Source organism: Elgaria multicarinata, chromosome 3 (genome assembly GCF_023053635.1).
Source record: "Elgaria multicarinata webbii isolate HBS135686 ecotype San Diego chromosome 3, rElgMul1.1.pri, whole genome shotgun sequence".
Taxonomy (NCBI): domain Eukaryota; kingdom Metazoa; phylum Chordata; class Lepidosauria; order Squamata; family Anguidae; genus Elgaria; species Elgaria multicarinata.
Window position 1 is genome coordinate 20,141,884 of NC_086173.1, and position 25,099 is coordinate 20,166,982.

The following is a 25,099-nucleotide window of genomic DNA, read 5'->3' on the forward strand; positions in this document are numbered from 1 at the left end:
CGACGACGACGGTGGTGACGAGCAGAGCCAGGGGGAGGAGGAGGCTGCACAGGCGCCGCCGCCGCCATTTTGTGAGGCGGGTCGTGTGGCCCGGCAGCTGCGTTAGGGGTAAATCCCGTCCTCATCCGCTTCTTGCGGTAGGGAAGCGTTGGCCAGGTGAGCGAGGGCGGTGAGGAGAGGCCGGACGCGCTGGAGAAGGCGGGCCTTTGCGGAGAGTTGAGAAGGAGGGGGGCGGTCTGGCTGTTGGCGTGACAGGCCGTGGCCTCGGAGGTGCGGTGTGCTTCATTGTGATGGGCCTCGACGAGGAGAGGCTTCGCCGTAGAGATACCGACAGGCCACCCGGTGCCTTGTGGCTCTTTAAACCTCCAGCGGGTTGATTTGTGGCCGAAGCTTTCGTGCTTTCCAGAGCCCACTTAATTTGGGATGCCTGAAGTGTTCTCTTCCGTTTGAAGACACGGGGTGGGGTGGAGGGTGTAAGTGGCGGGGTGCAAAAAAGCCGTGAACGGCAAGCGGTTCAGTAGGTCGGCGACATTTCGGTGTACCCAAGACCAGCAAGGAGTGATGTTGCGACTTCAAACTGTTATTGTGACATGCACTTTTGTGGACCGGACCCCACTCTCGCCTCGGGGATGAAGCCTTCTCTTAAGCGTCCTGGCACCGGTTGCCCACACTCACATTGGGTTGTATTCAGTAGTTGAACTTAAGACCCACTCTTTTCAATGAGTCAACTCTGAAGGAGTAACATTAGATACAATCCATTTTTGGTACGAAGGGGTAAACAGTGGGGCTAAAAGAGCCATGAAATGCAAGAGATCCACTGGGCCTGTGACGTTTATGTGTATCCAAGATAACAATAAAAAGTCTTGTAACTTCTTAATGGTTAACAATCATATTGTGGCATATTGGTATTTAAGAGTGCAATCCTGCACATGATTAGACAGGAAAAAAGTCAGGTAACTCCCAGCTAGGAGTTCTAGGCCCTTTTTTTTTACTATCTAAACATGTATAGATGTCCTAAATGTGTTAGTCATTGGGGGGTCACCACAGTCATGATCCGCAACAGGCTTACAGTCACAGTAATTAGTGAAAATACAATCTTCTAGTCTTGCTGAGCTGATTTGGTAACTGTAGTGAAAAAGAAATTCCTGGACTTGACTACAGCTTGAATTAATATAGTTCAGTTTAGCTGATAAAGTTTAGTTCAATAAGCTCATGCTGGGATGTTTCTCTGAAGTGTTGTTGTTGTTAAAAAATAGTGAATTTGAGGTCAGTAGTGGACAGCTACTCTTACAAGATGTGAAACCTGATATATTTCTGTTATGAGGCTTTGTATATGCCCTATGATATTTACTAGACTTCTCCCTTAAGGAGGCATAGTTGGATAGTACTATCCATTTATCGCTTTGGGTGGTACTTATTACAAGTGCTGGTGTTAACCTTTAAAGCAGGGGGTGGGGAACCACTGGCCCTCCATGTGTTGCTCCCATTAGTCCCAGCTAGCATGGCCAATGATGCCTACTTTGACACTCTGAGGGAGCAATCCTATGTCTTTAGACAGTGTCTAGGGGACATAGGATTGTTTGGTTTCCTGACTGAGCTTGTAGACAGGGCTTGGAACCAGGAAACTGCTCCCTTTCCCTGCCCCCTCCTAGCAAGCAGAGAGAACTGCGGCACCTACCTCTTTGCACTCAAAAAATGGAGCACAAAGATGGGAAAAAGAGATGTTCCTGGGGGCGGGGAGGAGACTAGAGTGGCAGCCGTATGACAAATCCTATGGTCGCTCCCACCTCCTTCCCTCCACTTCCCCGAAGCCTCTGCTAGACAGGTGAAATCACCTGTCTAGCTAAAATGCAGAGCAGGAGGTGTGAGGCTTCTCCTGCCCTGCATTGGATACTAGTAAGCCTTGGAGTTTGGAGGCTTATGAGTACCCAGGATGGATCAGATAGGATTGCACCTTAACCCATCCTTTACCAATCAGCTTCCCTCCAGAAGAGTTGGACTTCAATGTCTATAATCCCTATCCAGCATACCAAGTGACTGTACTGGTTGAGGATGATGGAAATTGGAGGCCAACACTTCTGGAGGGTACGAGGTTGGGGAAGGTCTCTTCTAATCCCTAATAAATTAAACATTTGAGCTAATATGCCTGTTAATAACAAGGGCAAAATTGGATATACATCATTAGATGGAAGATTGCTGTGGAGTAGTGTATTCTCTTTTGCACAGAACTTTTGTTAACATTGTGCTAAGTTCTGCTTTTCCAATAGTTTTTTTTATCTAGCTTAAGAACTGCAGGGGGAAAGCAGCAAGCAGAGGAAGGTTTAAACACTTGCCTCTGGTACCCAAACACTAATTTCTCCACTGCCAATTGGAGCCTCCCCCCACCTCCACCCCCAAACACTTTGCAACTCTTTGGCAGTGACTCAGATTGTTGGACAGCAGGCTTAGACCTGACCTTGTTTTGCTGCAGCAGATTAACCCAGCTTCTCTTCTAAATGAATCTTTAGGTACTGCAGCTTTTTCCTATAGTTGTGTTGATAGGCAATGATAAAAATATTACAGCCATCATCCTTTCCATAATAACTGCTATGTGGAACTAGTTGGAACAAGTGGAATGGATAGGACTTTACAGCATGCTTCACATCTTAACAAGTGTGCATGAGTATAAGGTGGTGGTGATAATGGGTAATTTTAAAATGTTATTTTTGTCTTCAGAATAGATTATTGGACACTGAATCTTTGTTACAGCTCCCCTTCCCAAATAAAGGTAGCCATGTTGACCATAAAAGAAATCCAAAATCCTCATTGGTGCAATAACTTTATTGGCCTATTATAGGCACTGCACTACTATGGATTTTCATTCTGTGTTGCGTCACAGCTCTATTAAATCCAGTGACCTTAGTTTGTGTTTTTCTTATATCTTCCTTTTCTAGCTTGACTGAGGGATTTATTTATAATAAATAAAATAAGTCTTTAGTAAAGCAGCAGATTTTGTATGTGGGTGAGAGTAGTGTGTTTGGATGTGTGCAGTCTGTCTAATGCTGTACGATATGGTAGCAAATGAAGCCTGCTATGGCACTTGTAGAGGGAATGAGCAATTTGTAATTTTCTGTTGCCTTAAATGTGTTTATTCGTCTATGCTGTAAGCTCACAGACTGTCTTTTTATTTTTGTAAGTGATTGTTGTCTCTAAAAAATGTAATTAATCCTGGGCTTTAACATGAGAATGGGGGAGAACACTTTGCTTATAAAGGAATTTACTTCTTGCTGTATTCATGTTGGCTTTGTGTGTTGAGGCTTAACGTCCTTTAGACCCATAAATCTTTCTAAATCTCTCTCAAACCTCTGAAATACAGAAGAGAATTATCTCTGATAGACACAATAATGACGTGATCAAGGTCATACAGCCAGTCAGTTTCAAAGCTAAGAATATATCTGTAGAATCTTGGTTGCTAGGCACACCTGTTTAAACTAGTAGAACTTGCTCCCTTCCAAGAGCTTGGAATTATAATCTTGATTTTCTGTAAATCGAAGGAATCTGATGTGTTTAGTGGTTTTAATGATATTGTCCTTGTCTAACGTTCAAGGAAAATGAGACCAAATATTTTTGAGTATGAGTCTCAGTGATTAATCTAATAATAAGCTTGAGTGTGTCTAAATTTGAGATGTCAGATTGGTTCAGTATTTATGTCAATATAGGCATTTGTAAAGCTGAAGTGGTTGATTCTTAGGATACCCATGAAACTGTGGAACTGTATTTTAACACTATGGGGGGAAATGGCAGGTCTGAAAAATAACTAGATAAGATGAGGTATGTATATGCACATTTGAAGCTATAAGGACATTGATACCTGGTTTAAAAAGGATGCTTATTATTATTAAGCTATTATCTAAAAGTGTGTTTCTAAAATCATTGCTGAGTTCTTCTATTTTCCCTGCAGTGATAATTTAGATCCCACTTCTTATGACGTACTGGAATGGCAGCCACCCACTGAAGAGCCTGGCATTAGGAGATTCCTGAAACGCTTGCACTTCGCAGATAGCAATGGACTATGAGAGGAGGTAAAGTATTTCTTCAATTTCTTCAGGGCCCTGGGAAAACATAAGGTCTCTCTTTTATTCCTGGGGAAGCAGATAATGATGTTACAGTGATTGCTAGGCTTATCTAGGTTTGCTTTGCTGTGTTGAAAATTAGGTGGAAACTTAAAGAGCAATCTCTCTTTCGTTACCAATGAGTTCAGCATTTCTTTTAGCAGTGGTTGGGGCAGTGGGAGAGCACAGTGCTGCAACAAAGAGGGTGGAGTGTCAACCCTTGTGTCCTGAGCTGCACATACCATAAAGTCTTGCTGAGGAATGCTGTCATGCAACATAAGAAGAAGGTTTTTTAGTTTGTTAGTTCATGTGAATAAACTTTTAACTCTCATTTCCCTCCATTATTTTTCATGTAAAGAAAAAGGTTTAATGCAAAGTTCATAATGTATCCAAGTTCTACAGAAAGCAGCTATAGGAAGGGGTTGGTAATGTTGGGGAGCTGTTGCATGCACAGCCTTACCTACATTAGCACAGCTGGGGAATCCCATTTCTTCAATAACTGGATCCTATTTAGAGTGTTTAGACATTGTTATCTAAATGCAGCAGGGAAGGATAGTCTTATTTACACTGCACTCTGCCAGTAGACTCTGGAACAATTTACTGCAGTATAGGAGCCATTTGGGTGGGAAGGAAATACATTATTGATCTTGCTCACATGACTTTTGCATCCAAGCAAACATTACTGGAATTGCATGTGAGAACAGTTACTTATGAAACAGCTCTTAGATGTCAGGACATAGGTGCAGTGAGGGTTCCGTGGTACTCCCCAGCTATTACACTTTAGATGTTAGTTTCATTTAACATCTGCATCCTAACATGAAAGTTCTTTAGATGGTAACCAAATTGTTGTTCCTTTGCTGGCTTTAGTGCAGGGTGTGGGGATCCTGTGGCGTGGCAAATGGTGTTGGACTACAACTTTCAACATCCCTCACCATTGGCCATACTGACTGAGGATGATGGGAGCTAGAGTTAAACATTTAGAGGGCCACAGGTTCCCCATCCTTGCTTTAATGCAAGTTCTGAGGTTGGGGGGAAATTCCTTTTAGTATTTACTTTATGAGAACAGATGGCAAGCGCCTGGCTTGTTCAAGAAAATACTTTTGTGAGTTCTTTCTTGTGCTTTTTAGTGGTGGCCTTAGGGAGCCCTGACAAAGTGGCTTAATAGGGGATAATTTCCCCTCATTGTCATTATTGGCACTGATGCCTCTGTATAATTCTCAGTAGATTACCTTCATTTTATACACTCTAGAGGTGGTCGTGGGGATCGGACAGGTCGGTATGGTGCAGTTGACCAGAGCCAGGATGAAGGCTCAGAAGGTCGGAACCAGAGGGACCACGACTACAGAGATATGGATTATCGCTCCTACATGCGAGATTTCAACAGCCAGGAGGCTACCAATGACTATGATGATTCTTCTGAGGAACACAGTGTGGAGGTAAGTTGGGATGAGTCTCTTGGAAGATGCTTGTCCATTTTGGGACTTCCTTCTTCTAGAAGGGTGGAATGCCAGCAGGAATAGCTAACCAAACCACAGCCCTTCTGTCCATTGTTTGTTTGTTATGTGCAGACTGAGAATACTAGCTTGTCTCTCCCCAGACAAGCCAGAATCATAAGGCATGGTTTGTTGTTGGCTTATGACTCTGACTTGTCTGGGGAGAGACAAGCCAGAGTTCCTGGTTCACATGTAATGATAAGGAAATCATGGATGGAAGATTGTGGTTTGTTTAGATGCTCCCACTTGCAGGAGGAACCAAGTGGGAGCAATCGGGCAACAAAAGCCATTGTGTGTCTTTGGAGGAGTGCTTATCCTGATACTGTTGTAGGCAGAGGAGGGCAACTGGTGGTGTTGTGGTTGCCAGGACATTTAATAGGAAATGGCTAGGCCTTGGTCTGCAGGACTGGCCTCTTCACTGTCAAGCTCAGTCTTGCCTCTCTACCCTGCGTCTTCTGTGCTGTTCTTGCCCAGGATTCCTACGAGGCCTCCTCTGGATCAGAGACACAGCGTAGAAAACGAGACAGCCCCAGTGAGCAGCTAGGATTTCCTGGTGATGGCGACTACCGGGACCAGGACTACCGAACTGAGCAAGAAGAGGAAGAACAGAAAGCTAGCAGTATCATCATGCTGAGGATGTTGCCCCAATCTGCCACTGAGAATGATGTATGTTAGACGCTTGAGCTCAGAGGCACATCTCTTGGGTTCTTGCAGTAACTCATGATTGACTCTTTCTTCCAGTGACTGTTCTCTATTTAATGCACCCTAATATTGGTATTGTTGACTCTCCCTATGCCTCTGTAGATCCGGGCCCAGCTGCAGGCACATGGATTCCAGCCCCGTGAGGTGCGGCTGATGCGGAATAAAGCCTCAGGTGAGCTCCCGTTCACAGTTCTATCTTGTCCCTTCTCGTGGTATGGCTGTAGTGTTTCACCTACCATGTGACACACTTCAAACTAGAGTGTGGTATACCAGATGTGTGTGCATGTGGAGCACTTTTGCCCTGTGGCGTTAAAGATGTAGTTGTGGTCTCTGCTGTGTACATTCCCCTACAGCATTTAGGATCAATCAGGCTTTCAGATGTCAGCAATGGATTGAGAAGTACCCCCTAAAGTGTTATTGTAGCTTTGTGTCATCAGTATCCTGCAAGCCTGGGACTTGGTAGCTCCACTGCTATGTGAATGGCCTGAAAAAAATAGCAGAACTTTGAGGCATGGGCCTAGTTCTCGATCCTGTTCTTTTCCGAGCTTCACTGCACTCTGTGAATGTATGAGCCTCCTGAGAACTAGTAGCTGTATACTTCTTTCCATATGAAGATCAGTTCTTCTTTGGCTTCTGTCTTTCTCGCTTGACCTCTCTGTTCAGGGTAAGAAACAAAAATACAGTGATGAAGGATGAGGACAACCCCTTTGGATATATGCAGTGTCTTTCATTTGGCCATATTTGAACAGATAGCAGGGATCTTTCTTGGATCTTTGCAGTCTAAGATAGGTTCATTTTTAAGAGCAGTACTGATGGAACAGATACTAAGGCAGTTTATACAATTTTTGATCCACCAAGTTGAATGTAGCCCTCTTGACAGATGTGGCCCACCAGGAATTGGATAAACCTTCTGGGACGGGGTGGGTGTTCTGTCTATGGGATGAAGGGAGGGTTGTCAAGCACCTGTATGACCACAGTACTTGATTGATGAGCTTTTTTGGTTTGGTGGACCATAAATTGTGCAGGCCTACACTAAGGAAAACAGGTTGGGGTGGCACTGAAAAGCGCAAGGATGGCAAAAGATCCATTTAGCTTGCTCCAAGGAGAAACTGTCAGGTTGTATCCAGTCTATAGCTTAGAACTGTTTTTAGAATAAAGTATTAAACTAAGCAGGTAAGTGCACTCCTTCTTTGCAGGGTTCCCCCTACATATCTCGCACACGGACATTTGCTGCCTATGAGTTAGGGTTGTGTATCTTTTCTTTCTTTCTTTTTAAAAACAAGTTGTATATGTGACTATAGTTCTCTGTATCTGCCCTGTGTTGTACCAGGCCTGAAAAGGGCTGGCAGGTACTGCAAGATGGAGGGTACAGAAAGGCACCCTGCTTCCATGGGCAGCCAAAGGCTGAGAGAAGCAAACAAAAATGCAATACATTCCTATTTATGAAAAGCCCATTTCACAAGGAACCTGCAGACCTTGAGGATAAAAAAGCCCCCAGAGCGTTGTAATCTCTTGAGAACTACCCTTAGCAGACTGCTGTTGTCTGTGTCTGTTTAGTTTCCTTTAAATGTGTTGTTTACCATACTAGAATAACCTACCATTTCATAGACTACCAACATTGTGCTTAATTCCAGTATTTGATACTGGGGGAAAGGCTAATCATTTTAGTTGGCTGAATTTAGTACCCCTTCTCTGGGTTTGTATTGTCCTTCTTCCAACCTAGGCACATGATGTTACTTGTGTTTGTGTTTAGATCTATGGCAGGTAACATTCCTTATCTCATGCTTCTTTGCAACAGCTCTGTGAATGAGGGCACTACTTTGGTTGTACAGATGGGACAATGAGGTTAAGAGAGTGACTCAAAGTCATCCAGTGAGTCTTATTGATGAGCTGGGTTTTGAACCCCAATCTCTCAGGTTTTGGCCCACTACACTGCAGCTTTGTATCTCTTGAAGATACAGTAGCTGCTGGACCCCTTGCTAACAGTGCTTTTATGTGATAGGTGGGGTTTTTGGGGGGAGCTCTTCCCAAAGCTAAGCAGGCACTGCAGCTTGCAGAGGCTAGAGACACAAGTACCATAATGTGGCATTAAGAAGGAGCCGCCTGCACAGATGCTTTGAAACAGCTGTTCTTACACTATGAAAAAGTGGTAGGTAGAATATAGAAAATATTAGTGCTAGCAAAAATGGTAGGACTCAATCTGCTTGGAGCCATCACTTCTGTCAACCAACCCCTTGTGCCCTCTGGAGGTACTATGAATTGACTGATAAAGACACTGGACTGGGAGTTGGAACTCCACTGTTCTGTTCCCAGCTACGGGAAAGAAAGAACATCTAGAGGTTCAGGTATCAGAAACATGTCTTGTTTAGGATCATCAGAAGAGCAGGTGCTTTCCTTTTTGTGACCAGCATCTGAGTCCGTACCACCCCACTTTATAACTAGGGTGACCTTTCTGTGCCTTTCCACCCTCCCCTGTTTTCTCCCCCGCACCCTGCCCTCGCCCCATTTGGTACAGCGACAGGGGTGCGTGATGTTGGCTGGATCTGTTGACTAACACACTGCGTCTGTATCTGAATGCTGTCCTCCAGGTCAGAGCCGGGGCTTCGCCTTCGTCGAGTTTAATCACTTGCAGGACGCTACACGATGGATGGAAGCCAATCAGGTTGCTTTGCTGCACTTGAAACCCACAAGTACTGCTACTGTTAATGACCAATCCAAACACCTGGTTCATATGACAAGCCCCAGCCGCCTTCCCCATAGGGATCACTGAAGGGGGATGGGGAAGAGGTCTTAGGTTTGAGAATCAGATATCCTGCACTGTTTTCAGTCCCAGGAATCAAAGTAGGGTAGCGGGAACTGGGAGTTTAACTTCTGGGGGGTCTATTCAAATCCTGAAAAAGGGGTTCTAGTGTGTTAGAGAAGGGACACAAGGAGTCAGGGCTTCTTAGTGGCATTAACAACTCAGGCAGTGGGTTAGCGTCAGGATTTGATTATCATGTCGGGAAGAAGAATGAGGTCTAGCAATTTGAGTGGGGGAGCTTTGATCCACCGTAGTGGGGGGCTGGGGGAGTTCCTGGTAGAAAGAAATCAGGACTAGGGCAGACTCCTGTGTGCTCTCTCCTGCTCTGGAAATATGCATGATCCTCAGTGTGACAAAGGCTCCAGCAGTCCTAGTTACAGTCTCGATAGACGTGAAAGCTGGCCAGCTGGTTTTTCAGCCAGAAGTTGTGACAGGGGTGTGAGTTCTCTTACACTGCAGTCAGAATGTAGGATGGAAGTTTTCCTAGGAGGACTTTTCTCCTTTTTCACAGCAGCTCTATGTTGACAGCCCATTATGCGAGACCCTATGTTCTCTCCACCACTGTAGGATCACAGTAGAGGTGTGAATGGCTACAGGCAAAACTTTTAAACCCAAACTGTATCTGTTCTGACCAAAGCTTCAAACTGTAATCTTATTTCCAAACAGCCATAAAGTTGGTGAAAATGCACTCGTAGCCCAAAACTGTTTGGGTTTTCCAGTGTTTATGCAGTCGTGGCAGTTGCCTCTGCCATCTTCTCCTCCTCCTCCTGTTCTCTTGTGTTGGCGGTGTAGCTGGGCCGTGTGTGCGCATCCCCAGTGGGAGCTGACACATGTAGCCCTGGCATGGTTGAGATTGTGCACTTTGCTCCGGATGTGGGAGGGGTGTGCAAAAATAAGGAAAACAGGCAGGTGTGGGTGAAGCACTATCCATACAAGTGTGTGAAAGTGACAGTGTTTTATCTCGGAAGTATGGCAGTGGTCTAGAAGTAGACAAGGCTCTTGTATCTGTCAGAACAAGGTTCTAGGCTATGAGGCCTTGACTCAGGAGCTTCTAGCAAATGTTTTTGGGAAATGGTCTGGCTCAGCTCTCTAGTTCATAGGCAGTGTGTGGCCTGGTAATTGTGTGATGCCCTTGCCAGGCGTGGAAAGCCTACAGTTGAATATAGCAGTACTTCTTGAAGGCCACTTCAGAAAGAAACAAGCAATTAAGTTGGGGTTGTATGTGTGGGCAGAATAGCGTAGGAAGTCAATTATTGAACATCTGGGGATTTGTATGTAGCTTAAAAACTTATCCTAGGTCTCCCAAATGTTTTCACGTTTTGAACAGACTTGTAACCAGAACCTTCGGTGTTCCTCCAAGCATGCCCTTAAATGGAAATCGACATAAGCTTAGCCGAGACTTGTACTGAATGAGGGAGTGGTGTCTAGCTAGGAGAAGGTGCCCTTTGTGGGGGCTTAGTGGCTGTGAGTTGGGAGGAGGGAATAAAAATACATGTTTCTAGCTTGCGGGACAGAAGATCAAGACAGGTCATTCTAGTGGCATAGAGGTATTGTATGGTGGTGTCTCGGAGCACGGCTGCATTCTCTCTGTCTGTTTCTCCTTCTCTCCATCTTTCTCTCTGTCTCTCTCCGACACACTCTCCCTCCATCACAGCAGCCAGACGTCCTGGTGCCTTGAGTAGAGACAGGTGCCTCTGTCGGCCAGATTAGGTGTGTGCTAGCCAAGTAGCCAAGCTCCAAACCTCTCTCAGCCTATGCTCCCTTCCCTCCCTCACCCTCATCCATTCAGCTGAAGGGTTTGAACCTCTCCTTCTTTCTGCTGCGGCAGTGATGGGCACCTGCTCTACACCTCTGCTTTAGAGTCTCATTGCAGTGTTTCTCTCCCTGCAGCATTCCCTCACCATCCTTGGCCAGAAGGTCTCCATGCACTACAGTGACCCTAAACCCAAGATCAATGAGGACTGGCTCTGCAGTAAGGTACCTGCTGTGAAATCAGTATATGAAAGGAGGCTACCATGTGGTGATTAGAGCAGTAGATGTGGGAAATGTGAGGGTGTGCCACGACACAGGCTCTTTACAACAGGCCTGTCCGCAGACACTCCCTGCTCAAGCTAAGCACCACCACTTTATGAGCCTGAGGTGAGGGACAAACACCACCTTTCTACAAACTATGTGGAGAAAGGGTTAAACAGGAATAATTTCAGGAATAAAATAATGTGCTGTGAACTATATGTGCTGATGGTGAATTAATGCCAGAACGGGTGTTATATGTATATAACTGCAGATTATAAATGCCAAAGAGACACGTGGGATTTTTGTGGTAGTAAAACAAACTGAATACAAATTTATTTCAATGTTCACAAACTTTGTTTCATAATAAAACTTTTCAGACCCTTGTTAAAACCTCTCATCTAATCCTTTCTCTCTTCTCATACACGCTTTCCTTTCTCTCACACCTTCACTCTTGACTTTTCTTTATTATCAGGATTGTTTAATATACACTAACTGACTATCTGCACGCTACACTCAAAAGACAACCTTCTTTACCCTGATCCTCTAATTCGAACCAAAGTACTTTAAAAACACACCCCATCACCTCAGTCATTTCCTTATATATCCTCCTCCCCCCTCCTAAGATATTCAATCTCTATCCACTCAGGTCAACATTCTAAACACAATAGACTTACAAAATAGGGAACTGATTTATGGGTTGTAATGCCACAGAGGGTGCTATGCTGCTGGGGGTGCTGAGAGAAGGAATGGGGGCTCTGCTATAGAGCAGCGTTGAGTGGTTTCTTCCAGACACAAGAGCTGCCTAGGAAATAGACAATACTGTGCATAAACTCAGAATTCTGCATTGAGGAAAACCAAGTTCCATGATCAGACTCAAGTAGGCAAATTAAATATATTTGCTTATTTGAATTCTACTTCCAAGAGCAGGATTTAGAATGCTTTTGGCAGTGATTGCTGCAACTGGAAATAAATGAAGTACAGTGAACCCAGAAAGGTTGGCTAGTAATGACAAAGCACAAGTTTCTGAGATTGTGCCAAGTATTTTTCATTGCTTTTCAACTTTTTTCACAACCATCAAGGCAAAAAATGCAGGAAAGGCATGTAATCAAGGCAGCGTACTAGCAGGTATTAGGGTGTTGTTTTTTTGTAATAAGGAGCAGAACATGATAGGAACACACCTATTACAGGGTTTTGTCATATATAAAGGTTTCTTAAAAACTTAAGGTAAAATATGTCTGTTTTCTTAACAGTGTGGAGTGCAGAATTTCAAGCGCAGAGAGAAGTGCTTCAAGTGTGGCATTCCCAGATCTGGTAAATTTATCGTCTTGGTCCTGTTTAGCTCAGTGGTTGCCTACAGCATAGAGACCTCTCTCTTTATTTATTTCTCCTTTATGGGTCTTCACCTCTTAACAGAAGCTGAGCAGAAGCTACCCCCTGGTAGTCGCTTGGACCAGCTAGTAGCTTTGTCAGGGCGTGAACTCAGCCAAGGCCTTCTGCCCCTCCCGCAGCCATACCAGGTGTCGGCAGCCCTGTCAACTCAGCCAGTGGCCCAGATGTCTGAACCTTGTGCAGAGAATGCTAATGACAGTGAGTATGGAGGTTGCAAGCAATGTGAGATTTTCAGATATGTAGCTGAGGCAATCAAACCTAAACCACTTTAGTTTTTATAGTGTCTTCCCAGTGTAACTGCAAATTATAGTAGTAGTAGTAGGCTGTTGAGAACGTCTTGTTAGACTTCTTGACCTCCTCATTGAATTACCAACGTTAAGGTACCCCGGAGAATCCATGGCAACCTAACTATCTTAATGGTACTGTAGACAGGCAGCATGTAAGGTTTAGGTATAAAGGTGGTAGTCCTGATTTGGCTCTAGAATGGAATCTAGTTGGTTTAATTAGTCTGAGAGCCTGGACTCCTGGGTATGATTTCTAGGTCTGAGAGGGGAGTAATCTGGTAAATTTGAATGGAATATGGGTGGTGGTGGTGGTAGTGGAGGAGAAGGGGAATATGCTGGTGGGATTTGGATCTCTTTGTTGTAGAATTTGAATCCTTATGCTTAAAAAGCCCTCCCAAAAACTGAGCACAAAAACAACATTCCTCTATTGGAGTAAATTGAATTGCTCCAGAGAGTTAGTGATGGCATGATTTGGAATTTTTATTCTATTTGTCTAAGATTTGAAAATAATCTGTGGGAACTTGTGGAAAAGTGCAGGGGGGGGACGGATATCAGTCTGTAAAGGTAGGAAAATGTGGACTTAGAGCTGTGCTGAGTGAAGACTTCGCCTGGGCACCATGGATGAAGACAGTTGCATTAAAAATTGAGCTCTGCTTTTAATACACATGTAGCTGTTGCATAGCAGCGAATGCTAGTATATGCTACAGCCGTTGCCTGGTTGCTTTGTCACAGCTGCCTCCCTCTCCTTCTGTTGAAGACAAAGCACCTCACAGCTGGTTACCTGATATGGGGTGCTTTTTTCTCCAGCAACTGCAGGAGGCGGTGGCAGCAGTAGCGATGGGGAAAGCGAGCGAGCAGGGAAGAAGAGGCCCACAGCTCAGCCCTTTCTTCCCTTGATTGGTCATGTGCCCCCACACTGCCACTGCTTCCTGCGGTTGCTGCTGAGAAATAAAACCTCCTGCAGCCAGGTGCCTGAAATGGAAACAATGTAACCTCCTCATATCTTTGGCAACTGGTTGCAGGGCATTTTGTTCCCCAGCATGAGATGCTGAAGCGGTGAAGTATGTAGCAGTGCTCAGTTCACAGATATGCTACACAACCACATGTACATTAAAAGGAGAGCTCAAAGCGTTTTCACAATGCTCTTTGAGCCTCTGAATATATGTGCCTTCTCTCTATATTTAGCAGCAGCGGCTGATGCATTTTCAGGTTTTCTCTGCAACAATAAAGGCCAGAAACTAGATCTTTCCTTTTAAACAAAGAAGCCAAGATTCTATAGACCCCATTGAAGTGGTGTTAAACTTCTGAGTTTACATTCTGAGCTGTGCAGATTCTTACATCTCGTTGGATGAGAGTTCTGGGGAGGCTGAAAGAGTCAGGGTCCTAACTATCATGCTGTTCGTTACTTTTGACAGCCATCATCTTGCGGAATCTGAATCCTCATAGTACGATGGACTCCATTTTAAGTGCCTTGGCACCATATGCTGTTCTCTCGTCATCGAACGTCCGTGTTATCAAAGACAAGCAGACACAACTCAACCGTGGTTTTGCTTTCATTCAGCTCTCCACCATTGTGGTGAGTGCCACGAGCAGCTTGTTAGAGTTCCAATCTGGGCTGTTGGTGGGAAGACGGATCTACAGGAAGGTGATTTAGTAGCTTAAAATAAAGAGGTTGGTTGGTAGTGTTGAGCTTTTAGCTTGGGGGAGGCCAGGAAGAGGCTGTAGGAACCAATTCAACAACTGCAACCGGTGGGTCCAAAATGACTCCTCCCCCCACCCCACACCCGGCCTTCTTAATATCCATTCATCTACCTTCACCTGACTGGGACTGAAGACCTTTAGAAAAGAAAAAGAGGAACTGCAAGGGTAGGATGGATTGACTTAATTCAGATGTCTAATTTTGCAGTTCATTCATTTCATGAGCAAACATGCATATTGATTGATTGCTATAGCAATTATAGTGGTTTGCAACTAACTAAAGCCATTTATGCAACCTTGGAGCACAACCCAGAATTGTGCAGCCATTTGCACTACAGAATTATCTGCTTAAAGAGCAGGGAGGAGGGAATTAAATGATTTTGTTCAGCTCTGATTATACATCACTCTCAAAGACCCTCTCAAGAAAAATGATATAGGCTTATAAAGTGCCCAAAGGAAAGGCTGGTAGTTAAGGGGCAGAGCAGTTGCAATGGTGTTAGCTATTTTTCCTCATAATTTGTTCTTCTAAATAGAAAAGAAGGCCTCAGTTTATTGATATAAAAGTGTCTTGCTATTTACTGTTTTACTCTGTACAGCACCATGTACATTGATGGTGCTATATAAATAAATAATAATAATAATAATGGATGGAGAGATTGCTGTGGATTTTTGACGCTCCCTCCCTCCCCCACCTTTTTTTTAAACAGCTGGCCTTCATGCCCTATCATAGGATGCTTTTGAAATTCTGTTTCAAAAGAAATGTGGCACAGGGGAAAGGGAGGCTGCTTGAGGAAAGACTGTGCTTATAGCCTATCTTGGGCTCTTGGGACTAGTTTCATGGTTCTCTGGATCCTGGCCAATGTGTTTGCTGATACAGAGTCACGGATTCAGTTTTCAGAGACTACAGCTGTATACTTCAGTATGTTTAAGAACAAAATCTGAATCTAATACTAACCAGGTTATTTATTTTTTTAAAGAAGGACCATGTAATATAACCAGAGGGAAATCTGGTGGCTGATTTTGTTTTTAAGAGCATACTTATTAGACAGGAATTTGAGCAACTACATAGGCTTCTGTAATGCAACAGCCCATGTGCTTCTCTAGTCTTAAACTGGCTTGAGGACTTCGAAGTCTCTGTGGTCCATGATAGGCTGACGGGTAGGCAAGATGGGTATTCTTGGGAGTGAGGTGCTATGAGTGGAATAGTAGAGGGCAAGAGGGACAGGGACTGCTATCCAAGGCTTCAGAATACCTGCATGGGAAGTTGGTGTATGGTGCCAATCCATTTTTTTCTCAGGGTCTCATTCCTCTTTCTTTTCTGTGTCTCAGGAGGCAGCTCAGTTGCTGCAGATCCTCCAAGCCCTGCATCCACCATTGAACATTGATGGCAAGACAATTAATGTGGAGTTTGCCAAAGGTTCCAAGCGGTGAGTAGAACGGATGATTTGTCCAGTACAGGGCCTTCTGCTGCTGTAGGCAACTTCACTAACAACTCTTATGTCTCTTTGCAGGGACATGAGTTCATCAGATGGCAACCGAATCAGTGCTGCTTCTGTAGCCAGCACTGCCATTGCAGCTGCACAGTGGGCTATCTCACAGGTGACATTACGACTGGGGAAGAGTGGGGCTAGGGGATTGATAGTGGGGAGAACTGCTCATGGGCACAGGGATGGCTTCATCCTAATCCCAAATCTCTGTTGATTTCATATGTTATTCATAGCGTACTTCACATTTTAAAACATTTGATTTTCAGCCCAAGGATTGTGAGTGTGGTTCTGCTATGGAGGGCACATGAAAGTTCAGCATAAAGTATTCTTCTTTCATCCCATGATTTCCCTGCACCGTGACATAATCGCAAAGCATGAACATATAGAAGGGGTTAAAAACCTGAAACCAAACAGATCATTTTTCCAAAATAATGCTGGTGTACTGATTTAGATAACACTAAATGCGAGCCGTGAGAGGAATATTTCACCCAGCTTCCCTTTCTGACTGAGATACGGGTCCTTCTCAGTTGTGTCACCTTAATTATGGAATGTCATCTGAATTGCTTGTTTTTCCTCCTAAACCTTCTCCTCATCTCTCATTCTCTCTTACTGTCAATGATGTTACACTTACTCCAGTCAAGGAAGCTCATAGTCTTGGCTTTATATTTGATTCCTCGCTCTCCTTTATTCCTCATATTGAGGCAGTAGCTAAATCCTGTCATTTTTTCCTGTATAATATTGCCAGGATTCGATCATTTTTGTCTGTCTCTTCTGCCAAGACTCTTGTTCATGCATTGGTTATTTCTCGGTTGGACTACTGCAACCTTCTTCCCACTGGCCTTCCTTCTTCTCACATCAGTCCGTTGGTTTCTGTTCACCACTCTGCTGCTAAGATCATCTTCTTGGCTCGCCGCTCTGACCATGTTACTCCACTGCTGAAATCTCTTCATTGGCTTCCAATTCACTTCAGAATCCAATATAAACTTCTCCTGTTGACCTACAAAGCTTTTCACGGTCTAGCTCCTTCCTATCTCTCCTCTCTCATCTCACACTATTGCCCCGCTCGTGCTCTTCGCTCCTCTGATGCCATGTTTCTCGCCTGCCCAAGGGTCTCTACTTCCCTTACTCGGCTTCGTCCATTTTCTTCTGCTGCCCCTTATGCCTGGAACGCTCTTCCAGAACATTTGAGAACTACAAGTTCAACCGCAGCTTTTAAAGCTCAGCTAAAAACTTTTCTTTTTCCTAAAGCTTTTAAAACTTGATTTTGTTCTGACTTTATACTGTTAGTTTTACCCTACCCTGTGCCTGTTTGCATTCTCTTCCCCTCCTTATTGTTTTATTATGATTTTATTAGAATGTAAGCCTATGCGGCAGGGTCTTGCTATTTACTGTTTTACTCTGTACAGCACCATGTACATTGATGGTGCTATATAAATAAATAAATAAATAATAATAATAATAATAATAATAATAATGTGACTTCTCAGGAATGCCTGTGAAGAAGGCTAACTAAGCTGTGTCTTTTCCGTTGCTTTGCAGATGACCTATGTTTTTCTGCAGGCTGCTTGTTTTATACTGCTTTTAACCTGTTGGTTGTTTTATTGTGGTTTTAATTTTTGTGAACCACCCAGAGAGCTTCGGCTATTGGGCAGTATAAAAATGTAATAAATAAATAAATAAATAAATAAATACTGTTTGGGGGCTGCTGTTGTAATTTTGGGGGTTTGTTGGTTTTTACTCCTTTGTAAAAAAAATTCTTCAAAAGAAAAGTGGGATATACATTTTTTTAAAAATACTCCTTTCCTCGCCCTGGAGGTGAAGTCCTGGTTTTAGTTTCAAAGACAGACCTGAAAGCAGCTGCTTTGAAAATTCATCGGGCTGAGAATACAGGACATACATTTTTAAATGAATGTGCTCTTAAAATTGTTTCCCTCTCACAGTCAGGAGCACATTCTGTCTTCTGGATAATATCCCCCCTCGAAGAATACTGAAGGCATTTACCCAAAGTAAAATCACTATTTGGCTATAGAGCAGGACAGAAATTCAGCAGAAAATGCTTTCCTTTTGCTGTCCCTGTATCCTTTCACAAGTCCTGTTAAAGCAGTCCATTCAGTTCTGGTGAAGAAGGCCCCCGGTGAGACATTCTCAGCAGCTGTAGAATCATTTTCCCCTGAAGGCTTGCCAAAGCCTGAGCCTCTTCTGGAGATGATATAAGAATATTTTGTTGAAGCTGACATTGGTGTTTGGATCCAAAGATCCTGCTGTAGAATCTAGAGGCACTTCAGGGTATGTGTGTAGAGGTCTCCAAGTCTCCTTCACTCAGACCTGTTCTGCATGATCCCTCAGTCTGGCTGGTCCAGGAAAAATCAGCAAACACACACTTGTACCTTGTGCAGAAATGCTTCCTTATTCATGCAGGGAGATGTCTGGATCTGGGCCACTGCCACTAATATGATTTTTTTTTTTGGATTTGTGTCTAATATAGAAACCTGTTGCACTTCAGAAGTTTTGGAACTGGCTAAGAAATATTTTTGAGACACAAAGTATAGGAAAGCATTCTAAAAGTCATTAGTTTAAAAGGTGGTGGGGAGGGAGAGAATCTTGGCATGTAAGTTTCCTGACAGGAAAAAAAACTTAACCACTGCTTTAATAACAGATTTCTTCTCACTTGATCTTTCCAATAGGCATCACAGGGTGGTGAGGCAGCTTGGGCTGCTCAGGACGAGCAGACTGTAGATTATGGTTACTACCAGCAGGATGAGGCCTATGGCGCTCAGGGATTGGAGGCCACTATGTATTCGCAAGCCTATTTGAAAGGCTCCCAATCACAGACTGGTACATCTGGGGCAGTGGCTGTTGGGAAGGCTGACAAAATTCATGGCGAGGGCTCGGCGGGAGGTAAAGTACCCCAGCCTTCTCCTTCTACCTTGTCTATAGTTCTTTCTTGCCCCTGACTGACTCTGCCTTTCTTTTTTTGTCTCGCCTCTCTCAAAGTAGCCGAGGCATCTCTGGAGCCTGGTGTGCCGGGCATAGACCCTGTACCTGTCCTTCCGGCTTTCTCCCGTACCAGCCAGACTGCTGCTGTATCAGTCGCATACCAGCCAACCGGCAGTACCGAAGGGTCGGGTTCTGCCCAGGGAAATGCTGCTACTGCTCAGGTACAATTGGGGTGGTTCTCTGCGTGTGTTAGAGCAGGGCTTATGTTCTCTCTACCAACTGACTCCCCACCGCCACTATGCTTTCTTTGTTTTCTCAGTCATATACCATAGTCTCACCGGCTGTGCTGAAGCCTGATGTGCCTAATGCTGCTCAGTCCTCCGGTGCAACTCCATGTATATCCTCCAGCACTTCCAACCTGCCTATTACCAGCTCTGTAGGGCAAGAACCTTACACACAATATCGTGAGTGCCAATGTCTGGGGAGCACTAAAGGGTGGGAGGATGTGATTAGTGTAGGGACAGGGAACCAGGTATTCCTAGCTCTGGAGGGTGGGCAACAGGCCCTAGATAGTGCGCTCTTCTGGTTGAGGTGCTGCCATTTCATTCATCGCCCGCTTTCTCTCTCTCCCTAACTCCAGCTGTCCCTGATGTATCCACATATCAGTATGATGAAAGCTCTGGCTACTACTACGATCCCCTGACTGGTCTTTACTATGACCCTAACTCCCAGGTGAGTTTAGCCTGCTTTTGGACAGATCTTGCTTCTTTCAGGGCATAGCAAAGAGATGAGAATAGCCAGTCTCCTCTTATAAGCAGATACTGAGATGTCTGGTCTTCAGAAAGGGGGGCGACTCTCTTCTCAGCTTTTGATGGCATATAGCATTGGCATGTGTGATTATAGAGTCGGTATGAATGTCTTTCCCCAGTATTACTACAATGCCCACACGCAGCAGTATCTGTACTGGGAAGGTGAGCGGCGGACTTACGTACCAGCTTCAGACCAGGCATCTGACAGCCACAAGGATGGCAGCAGTTCAGGGGGTGGCAGTGGCAAAGAGGGTAAAGAGAAGAAGGAGAAACATAAAACAAAAACAGCCCAGCAGGTGAGACCCATCCTCTTTCCCATGCTGCTTGTTTGTACCCTCCTGTGCCTGCTCCTGCTCCTGCTTGTTCTAAACTTTTGCCTGCCTCCCACCTGATGCTCCTTGAACAGCCCTTTAGCAGCGGTTCTCAACCTGTGGGTCGGGACCCCTTTGGGGGTCGAACGACCCTTTCACAGGGGTCGCCTAAGACCATTGGAAAACCCATATTTCCGATGGTCTTAGGAAACTGTATTGACTGAACTATGTCATGTATCATCTTTTGTATTATTAAAGCTATCGTTATGTATTATTTTCATTAGCAAACCATCCCATGACAATGAATCATGTAGAGAAGAACGGAAATAATTTTATGGTTGGGGGTCACCACAACATGAGGAACTGTATTAAAGGGTCGCGGCATTAGGAAGGTTGAGAACCACTGTTTTAGAGTCATCTTCCAAGGCTCTATGTCGAGGAGTCATAGCACCACCATGAACATCCCAGGACATTCCTCTCTTTTTCTGGATTGGGTAACTGGGGAATGGTTTCATAGGGAAGGGCATATCCCATTACTGTGGTGGAGATGCCAAAAAAGCAGCCATATGGCCTGGGGTGGCTTGCTGGGGTATGACTGGAAGCAGTCACTGGCGAAGCATTCCTTTCTGTAAGGGCAAGGAGAGAAAGGGAACAGGGTTAATTCTGGAACCTCCTGGGCCCTTCTTGGTGCAGATGTAGTTCTGGATGTCAGCCCTCTTGCAGTTTCAATCCGGGATAATACACCTTTCAGCATGAACTGAGAACTCTTGTATTTCCTTCATCATTCCCTTCTTTTGTGGGCTGTCTTCTGCAGATTGCAAAGGATATGGAGCGCTGGGCCCGTAGCCTCAACAAGCAGAAGGAGAACTTCAAAAACAGCTTCCAGCCAGTCTCCTCCATACGAGAGGATGAAAGGCGGGAGTCAGCTACCGCTGATGCTGGCTATGCCATCCTTGAAAAAAAGGTATCGACCTATCTTTTACCAGAGTCAGACTAGAAGTGCATCACTTAACTGTGGTTAATTCTTGACACCTGAACAAACCAGCAGTCCTGAAACTTGCTGAGGGTTTTGAGGGCAGCTTCTTTAGCCTTGCTTGCTGCTTTCTCTGTTTCACAGTATGTGTTTAGTGCCGTTGTGGCCTAGAGGTTGCTGTGCTGGAGTCCTGACTGCCTTCCTTCTGCTAGTGCTGCTCAGATCTGTGTCCCTGAAGCCCAACGATGACATGCCCCGTCTCTTTCTCTCTGTTAACATGGGAAGTTCTTGTCAGGAGTCTGCCATGATGCTGTAATGCTCAAAGGGCGAGGTGGGCCTCCTTAAGGAAAATAAAATCATGCGGAGGTGAAGCAGAGATGAACTCTTGTCTACTCATGCTTATTTGCATTTATCTTGATAGGGCAGGAGCATGTGAACCACCTGTATCTTATCTATTCCACAGACTGTGATGCCTTCCAAGTTTAGTTTGAGGGAGCATTTCTGGTGGCTGAATAGAAATGAAGTGTACTTTATCAGGAAAATGTTCGGAAAATGTTCTGAAAATCTCTGTTACTCTCAATGCTGTCTGTTTTGTGTGTGTGTGTACTCAGGGGGCATTGGCTGAGAGGCAGCATGGTGGCATGGACCTGTCGAAGTTTGCTGGTGATGACAGGCTGGTAAGCCCCTCCATTCGATCTTTCTCTGCTGCTTCGCCCTGATGGGTCTTCACTTGGAATACAGAGTAGAGGGTGAAGATGGAGGGATTCTAGGAGCTTTTGCTCTTATGTCCCCTCAAGAAGGAGGGAATCAGTCACGTTGAGAGAAGTAGGCTGAGAGAGTTTCTTCCTCATCTTTCATTGGGAATGCAGTGTGGATGATGGGTTGATGGTAAGAAGTACTTCAGACAACTCAGAGCGGTGTAGTCCACGTTCTCTCTGCTCTTAGGCACACTGTGATCTGGGTTGCAGCAATGGAGGTGGGGTGGGTGAGTGGAAGGTGGGAAGGAGGCAAAAACGCCCTTGAAGCACTGTTAGTACCTTCTGGATCTGATTCCCACTTTGAGATTCTGGCTTTCCTAACTTGCAGAGCCCACCCCGAGGGTTAGTGGCGGCTTACAGTGGTGAGAGTGACAGTGAAGAGGAGCAGGAGAAGGCTGCTGATCGGGAAGAGAAATTGACCGATTGGCACAAGCTGGCTTGCCTGCTCTGTCGTAGACAATTTCCCAGCAAGGAGGCACTTATTCGTCACCAACAGCTCTCAGGATTGCACAAGGTATGCAACGGATGTCTCCATTGCTTTCTTTACCATATTTCCCTTCCGGACTGCTTGGTGGGTGTGGGACATGGGGGCACTTTTTTGATGGTTCTAGTTCTTCCTCAATGGCAGGTCTTGGAAAATGGTGCTGGGGGATTTCTACTTGGCACTTTGGCCATTGGTTTATAGCATCCTGCAAGATTCCCTCTAATCCCACATGTCCTTCTGCATTTGTATGAAGCTGGTGAGATCACCCAGAGAATTGGAGTGCAGTGCCATCAGTATGCTGATGGAACCCAGCTGTCCTTTCCATGTCTGGGGAGGCTGTGAGAATTGTCTGAGGTTGGTGAGGGACTAGATATGGACAAAAAAATTTGAAACTTAATCCAGATAAAATAGAAATGCTCTTGATCAGTAAGAGAGAGCCAGTGTGGTGTAGTGGCTAAAGTATCGGACTGGGAATTGGGAGATCCGCGTTCCAGTCCCCACTCGGCCATGGAAGCTCACTGGGTGACTTTGGGCCAGTCACAGACTCTCAGCCCAACCCACCTCAGAGTTGTTGTTGTGAGGATAAAATGGAGAGGAGGAGGATTATGTACACCGCCTTGGGTTCCTTGGAGGAAAAAAGGCAGGATATAAATGCAATAATAAATAAATAATAAATTAGATGGCTGATCCAGGAATAGGGGTAAAGCAATCTGGATGAGTTGCACTCCCCTTGAAGGATCAACTGCAAAAGCTTGGATGTGCTCTTGAAGGAAGCTTTGCTCTGGGATGGTCAAATGGCAGCTGTAGCTAGAGGTGCTTTTGCACGACATAGGTTGATGTGCTAATTCCAACTGTTCCTAGAAAACATAGGCTTGGTTATATCAAGTTGGAATAACTGAAAGATGCTCTATGTAGGGGCTGCCTTTGAAAGGCATTCATAAAGTGTAAAATGCTTCAGAAACAAATAACAGGGCCACACCTAAGATGAAGAAATAGAACAAAAAGTCCAAATCGAAGCACAAAAAATGTGTGTCAATGCGAAGTACCTCTCAATATTATAAGATAGCTCCCAACGTGTTTTGGCTTTGTATTCATTGTGGAAATCTCCCATGCGGTGCTCGTGCACTACCTTCCGTTCATCATTTGGCAAGTGAAAATGCTGTTGCCAGGTTTGTGATCAGAGCCAGTTTTTTTGGCGCACTTAACTCCATTGTTGTATCCCCTTTGCTGGCATCTCTGTGAATGGGCTTAGTTCAAAGTGCTAATGGTCACTATCAAAGCCCCAAATGGCTCTGATCCAAGATAATTGAAGAAACATTGAAACATGCTATATGCTTTTTTAAAAAAAATACATAACTAATACAATTTCTTTTATTTTTTGATGATGTGCTTTGGAAATAAAATGGAAAAGTTATAAATACTCTTTAATAAAATGCTAATATAGAAATAAATGTCTGTGCTGAGGACTGATGTGGGATCTTTGGTGAATGCCAACTTTGATCTTCACTTCGCCTTCGTGTTCTCTCTCGCCCATGCAGCAAAATTTAGAAATTCATCGGCGGGCACACTTGTCAGAGCAGGAGCTTGAGGCACTTGAAAAAAACGACATAGAGGTATGGTGGAAGGAACTGGGGAGGCCCCAGGGATGGGAGCATTAAATGGTGGACCAGCACCTCTTCCCTAATGCACTTCCTTTATGACCACCAGCATATGAAATATCGCGATCGTGCAGCCGAGCGGAGGGAGAAGTATGGTGTCCCTGAGCCCCCAGAACCCAAGAAGAGGAAGTATTCAGCTGTAACACCAGCCACTGTGTAAGCCCCACTAGGAGAGAGATATCCCACCCCTTGAATGGGCTGCTTTTCTCAACTGGGAGACGACTCCTCATGCTTTGCTCTTAGCTGGCAAGAGGGGAGGGTCGAACCACCTTCACGCTTCTTCATTCATTCCCCCCCAATACAGGGATTTTGAACAACCGACACGAGACGGGCTTGGCAGTGACAATATTGGCAGCCGCATGCTACAGGCCATGGGCTGGAAAGAGGGCAGTGGGCTAGGGCGCAAGAAACAGGGTATCGTCGCCCCCATTGAGGTACCAGGATCTCTCTCACACATTACTGTGGACGTAGAGAAATGTCTTCCTATCTTTTAAGTCGCTTTCCCATATGTCTTCCTATCTTTCAAGTCGCTTTCCCATATGCTAGACTGCTTTTGCAGAAACGGGAGGTACTTGAGCTGCCTTGCTGGGAGGAGGGCTATTTGATGTATCACTATTTGATGTTCTTGTGTCTTTTCCCACCCTCCGTTGAAAAGGAAGTTGTCGTGGTAGCTAGGAATAAGGGCAGCCAATGCAGAGGAGCAATTTGGGATTAAGTTGTGGAAGAGTTGCACAGGGAGGAGAAGAGGCTAGATTCCAGGAAAGGAAATTAGATCGTTCTACAGGGTGTCCTAATGTTCAAGGCACAATGTGGATCTGGGGGGAGAGTTCCCTCCTATAAAAGTTTGCAAGCCTGTCTGTGATTTCCACTTTGTGTCTCTTTGTCTTCTTTCCTAGGCCCCAACACGGGTACGTGGATCTGGTCTAGGTGCACGTGGCAGCTCTTATGGGGCTGTGGCATCAGAATCCTACCGTGAGGCATTGCACAAGACAATGCTAACTCGTTTCAATGAGTCAGACTGAGAGCGAGCTCTGTGAGGAGCACCCACCTGTACAGTATTTTGCTGCTGACTGTTTCCCTCCACCCAACTTTCACACAATGTTCCTTTGGTTGACTTTTTTTTAAAATTAAATGTTAAAATGGACAAGAGGATTGTACATCAAGTGCACCCCTGGCCCTCATGCAATTGTCAAACACTTCTGTGAGTTCTTG

The 25,099-nt window shown here is 44.9% G+C and overlaps 1 protein-coding gene across 1 annotated transcript; it reads left to right on the plus strand.

Annotated features, from left to right (window-relative positions):
* Positions 1 to 25,083, plus strand: RBM10 (RNA binding motif protein 10). The gene is made up of 24 exons (XM_063119546.1): positions 1 to 156; positions 3,941 to 4,061; positions 5,341 to 5,527; positions 6,059 to 6,250; positions 6,389 to 6,458; positions 8,875 to 8,948; positions 10,977 to 11,063; positions 12,350 to 12,410; positions 12,513 to 12,686; positions 14,188 to 14,348; positions 15,800 to 15,897; positions 15,982 to 16,069; positions 18,642 to 18,855; positions 18,955 to 19,115; positions 19,214 to 19,358; positions 19,535 to 19,626; positions 19,823 to 19,999; positions 20,829 to 20,978; positions 21,599 to 21,664; positions 22,074 to 22,259; positions 23,768 to 23,842; positions 23,937 to 24,043; positions 24,192 to 24,321; positions 24,784 to 25,083. Exons 2-24 carry the CDS (start codon positions 4,045 to 4,047, stop codon positions 24,907 to 24,909), a joined length of 2,838 nt encoding a protein of 945 aa, XP_062975616.1. The 5' UTR covers positions 1 to 156; positions 3,941 to 4,044; the 3' UTR covers positions 24,910 to 25,083.
* Positions 25,084 to 25,099: the final 16 nt, after the last annotated feature.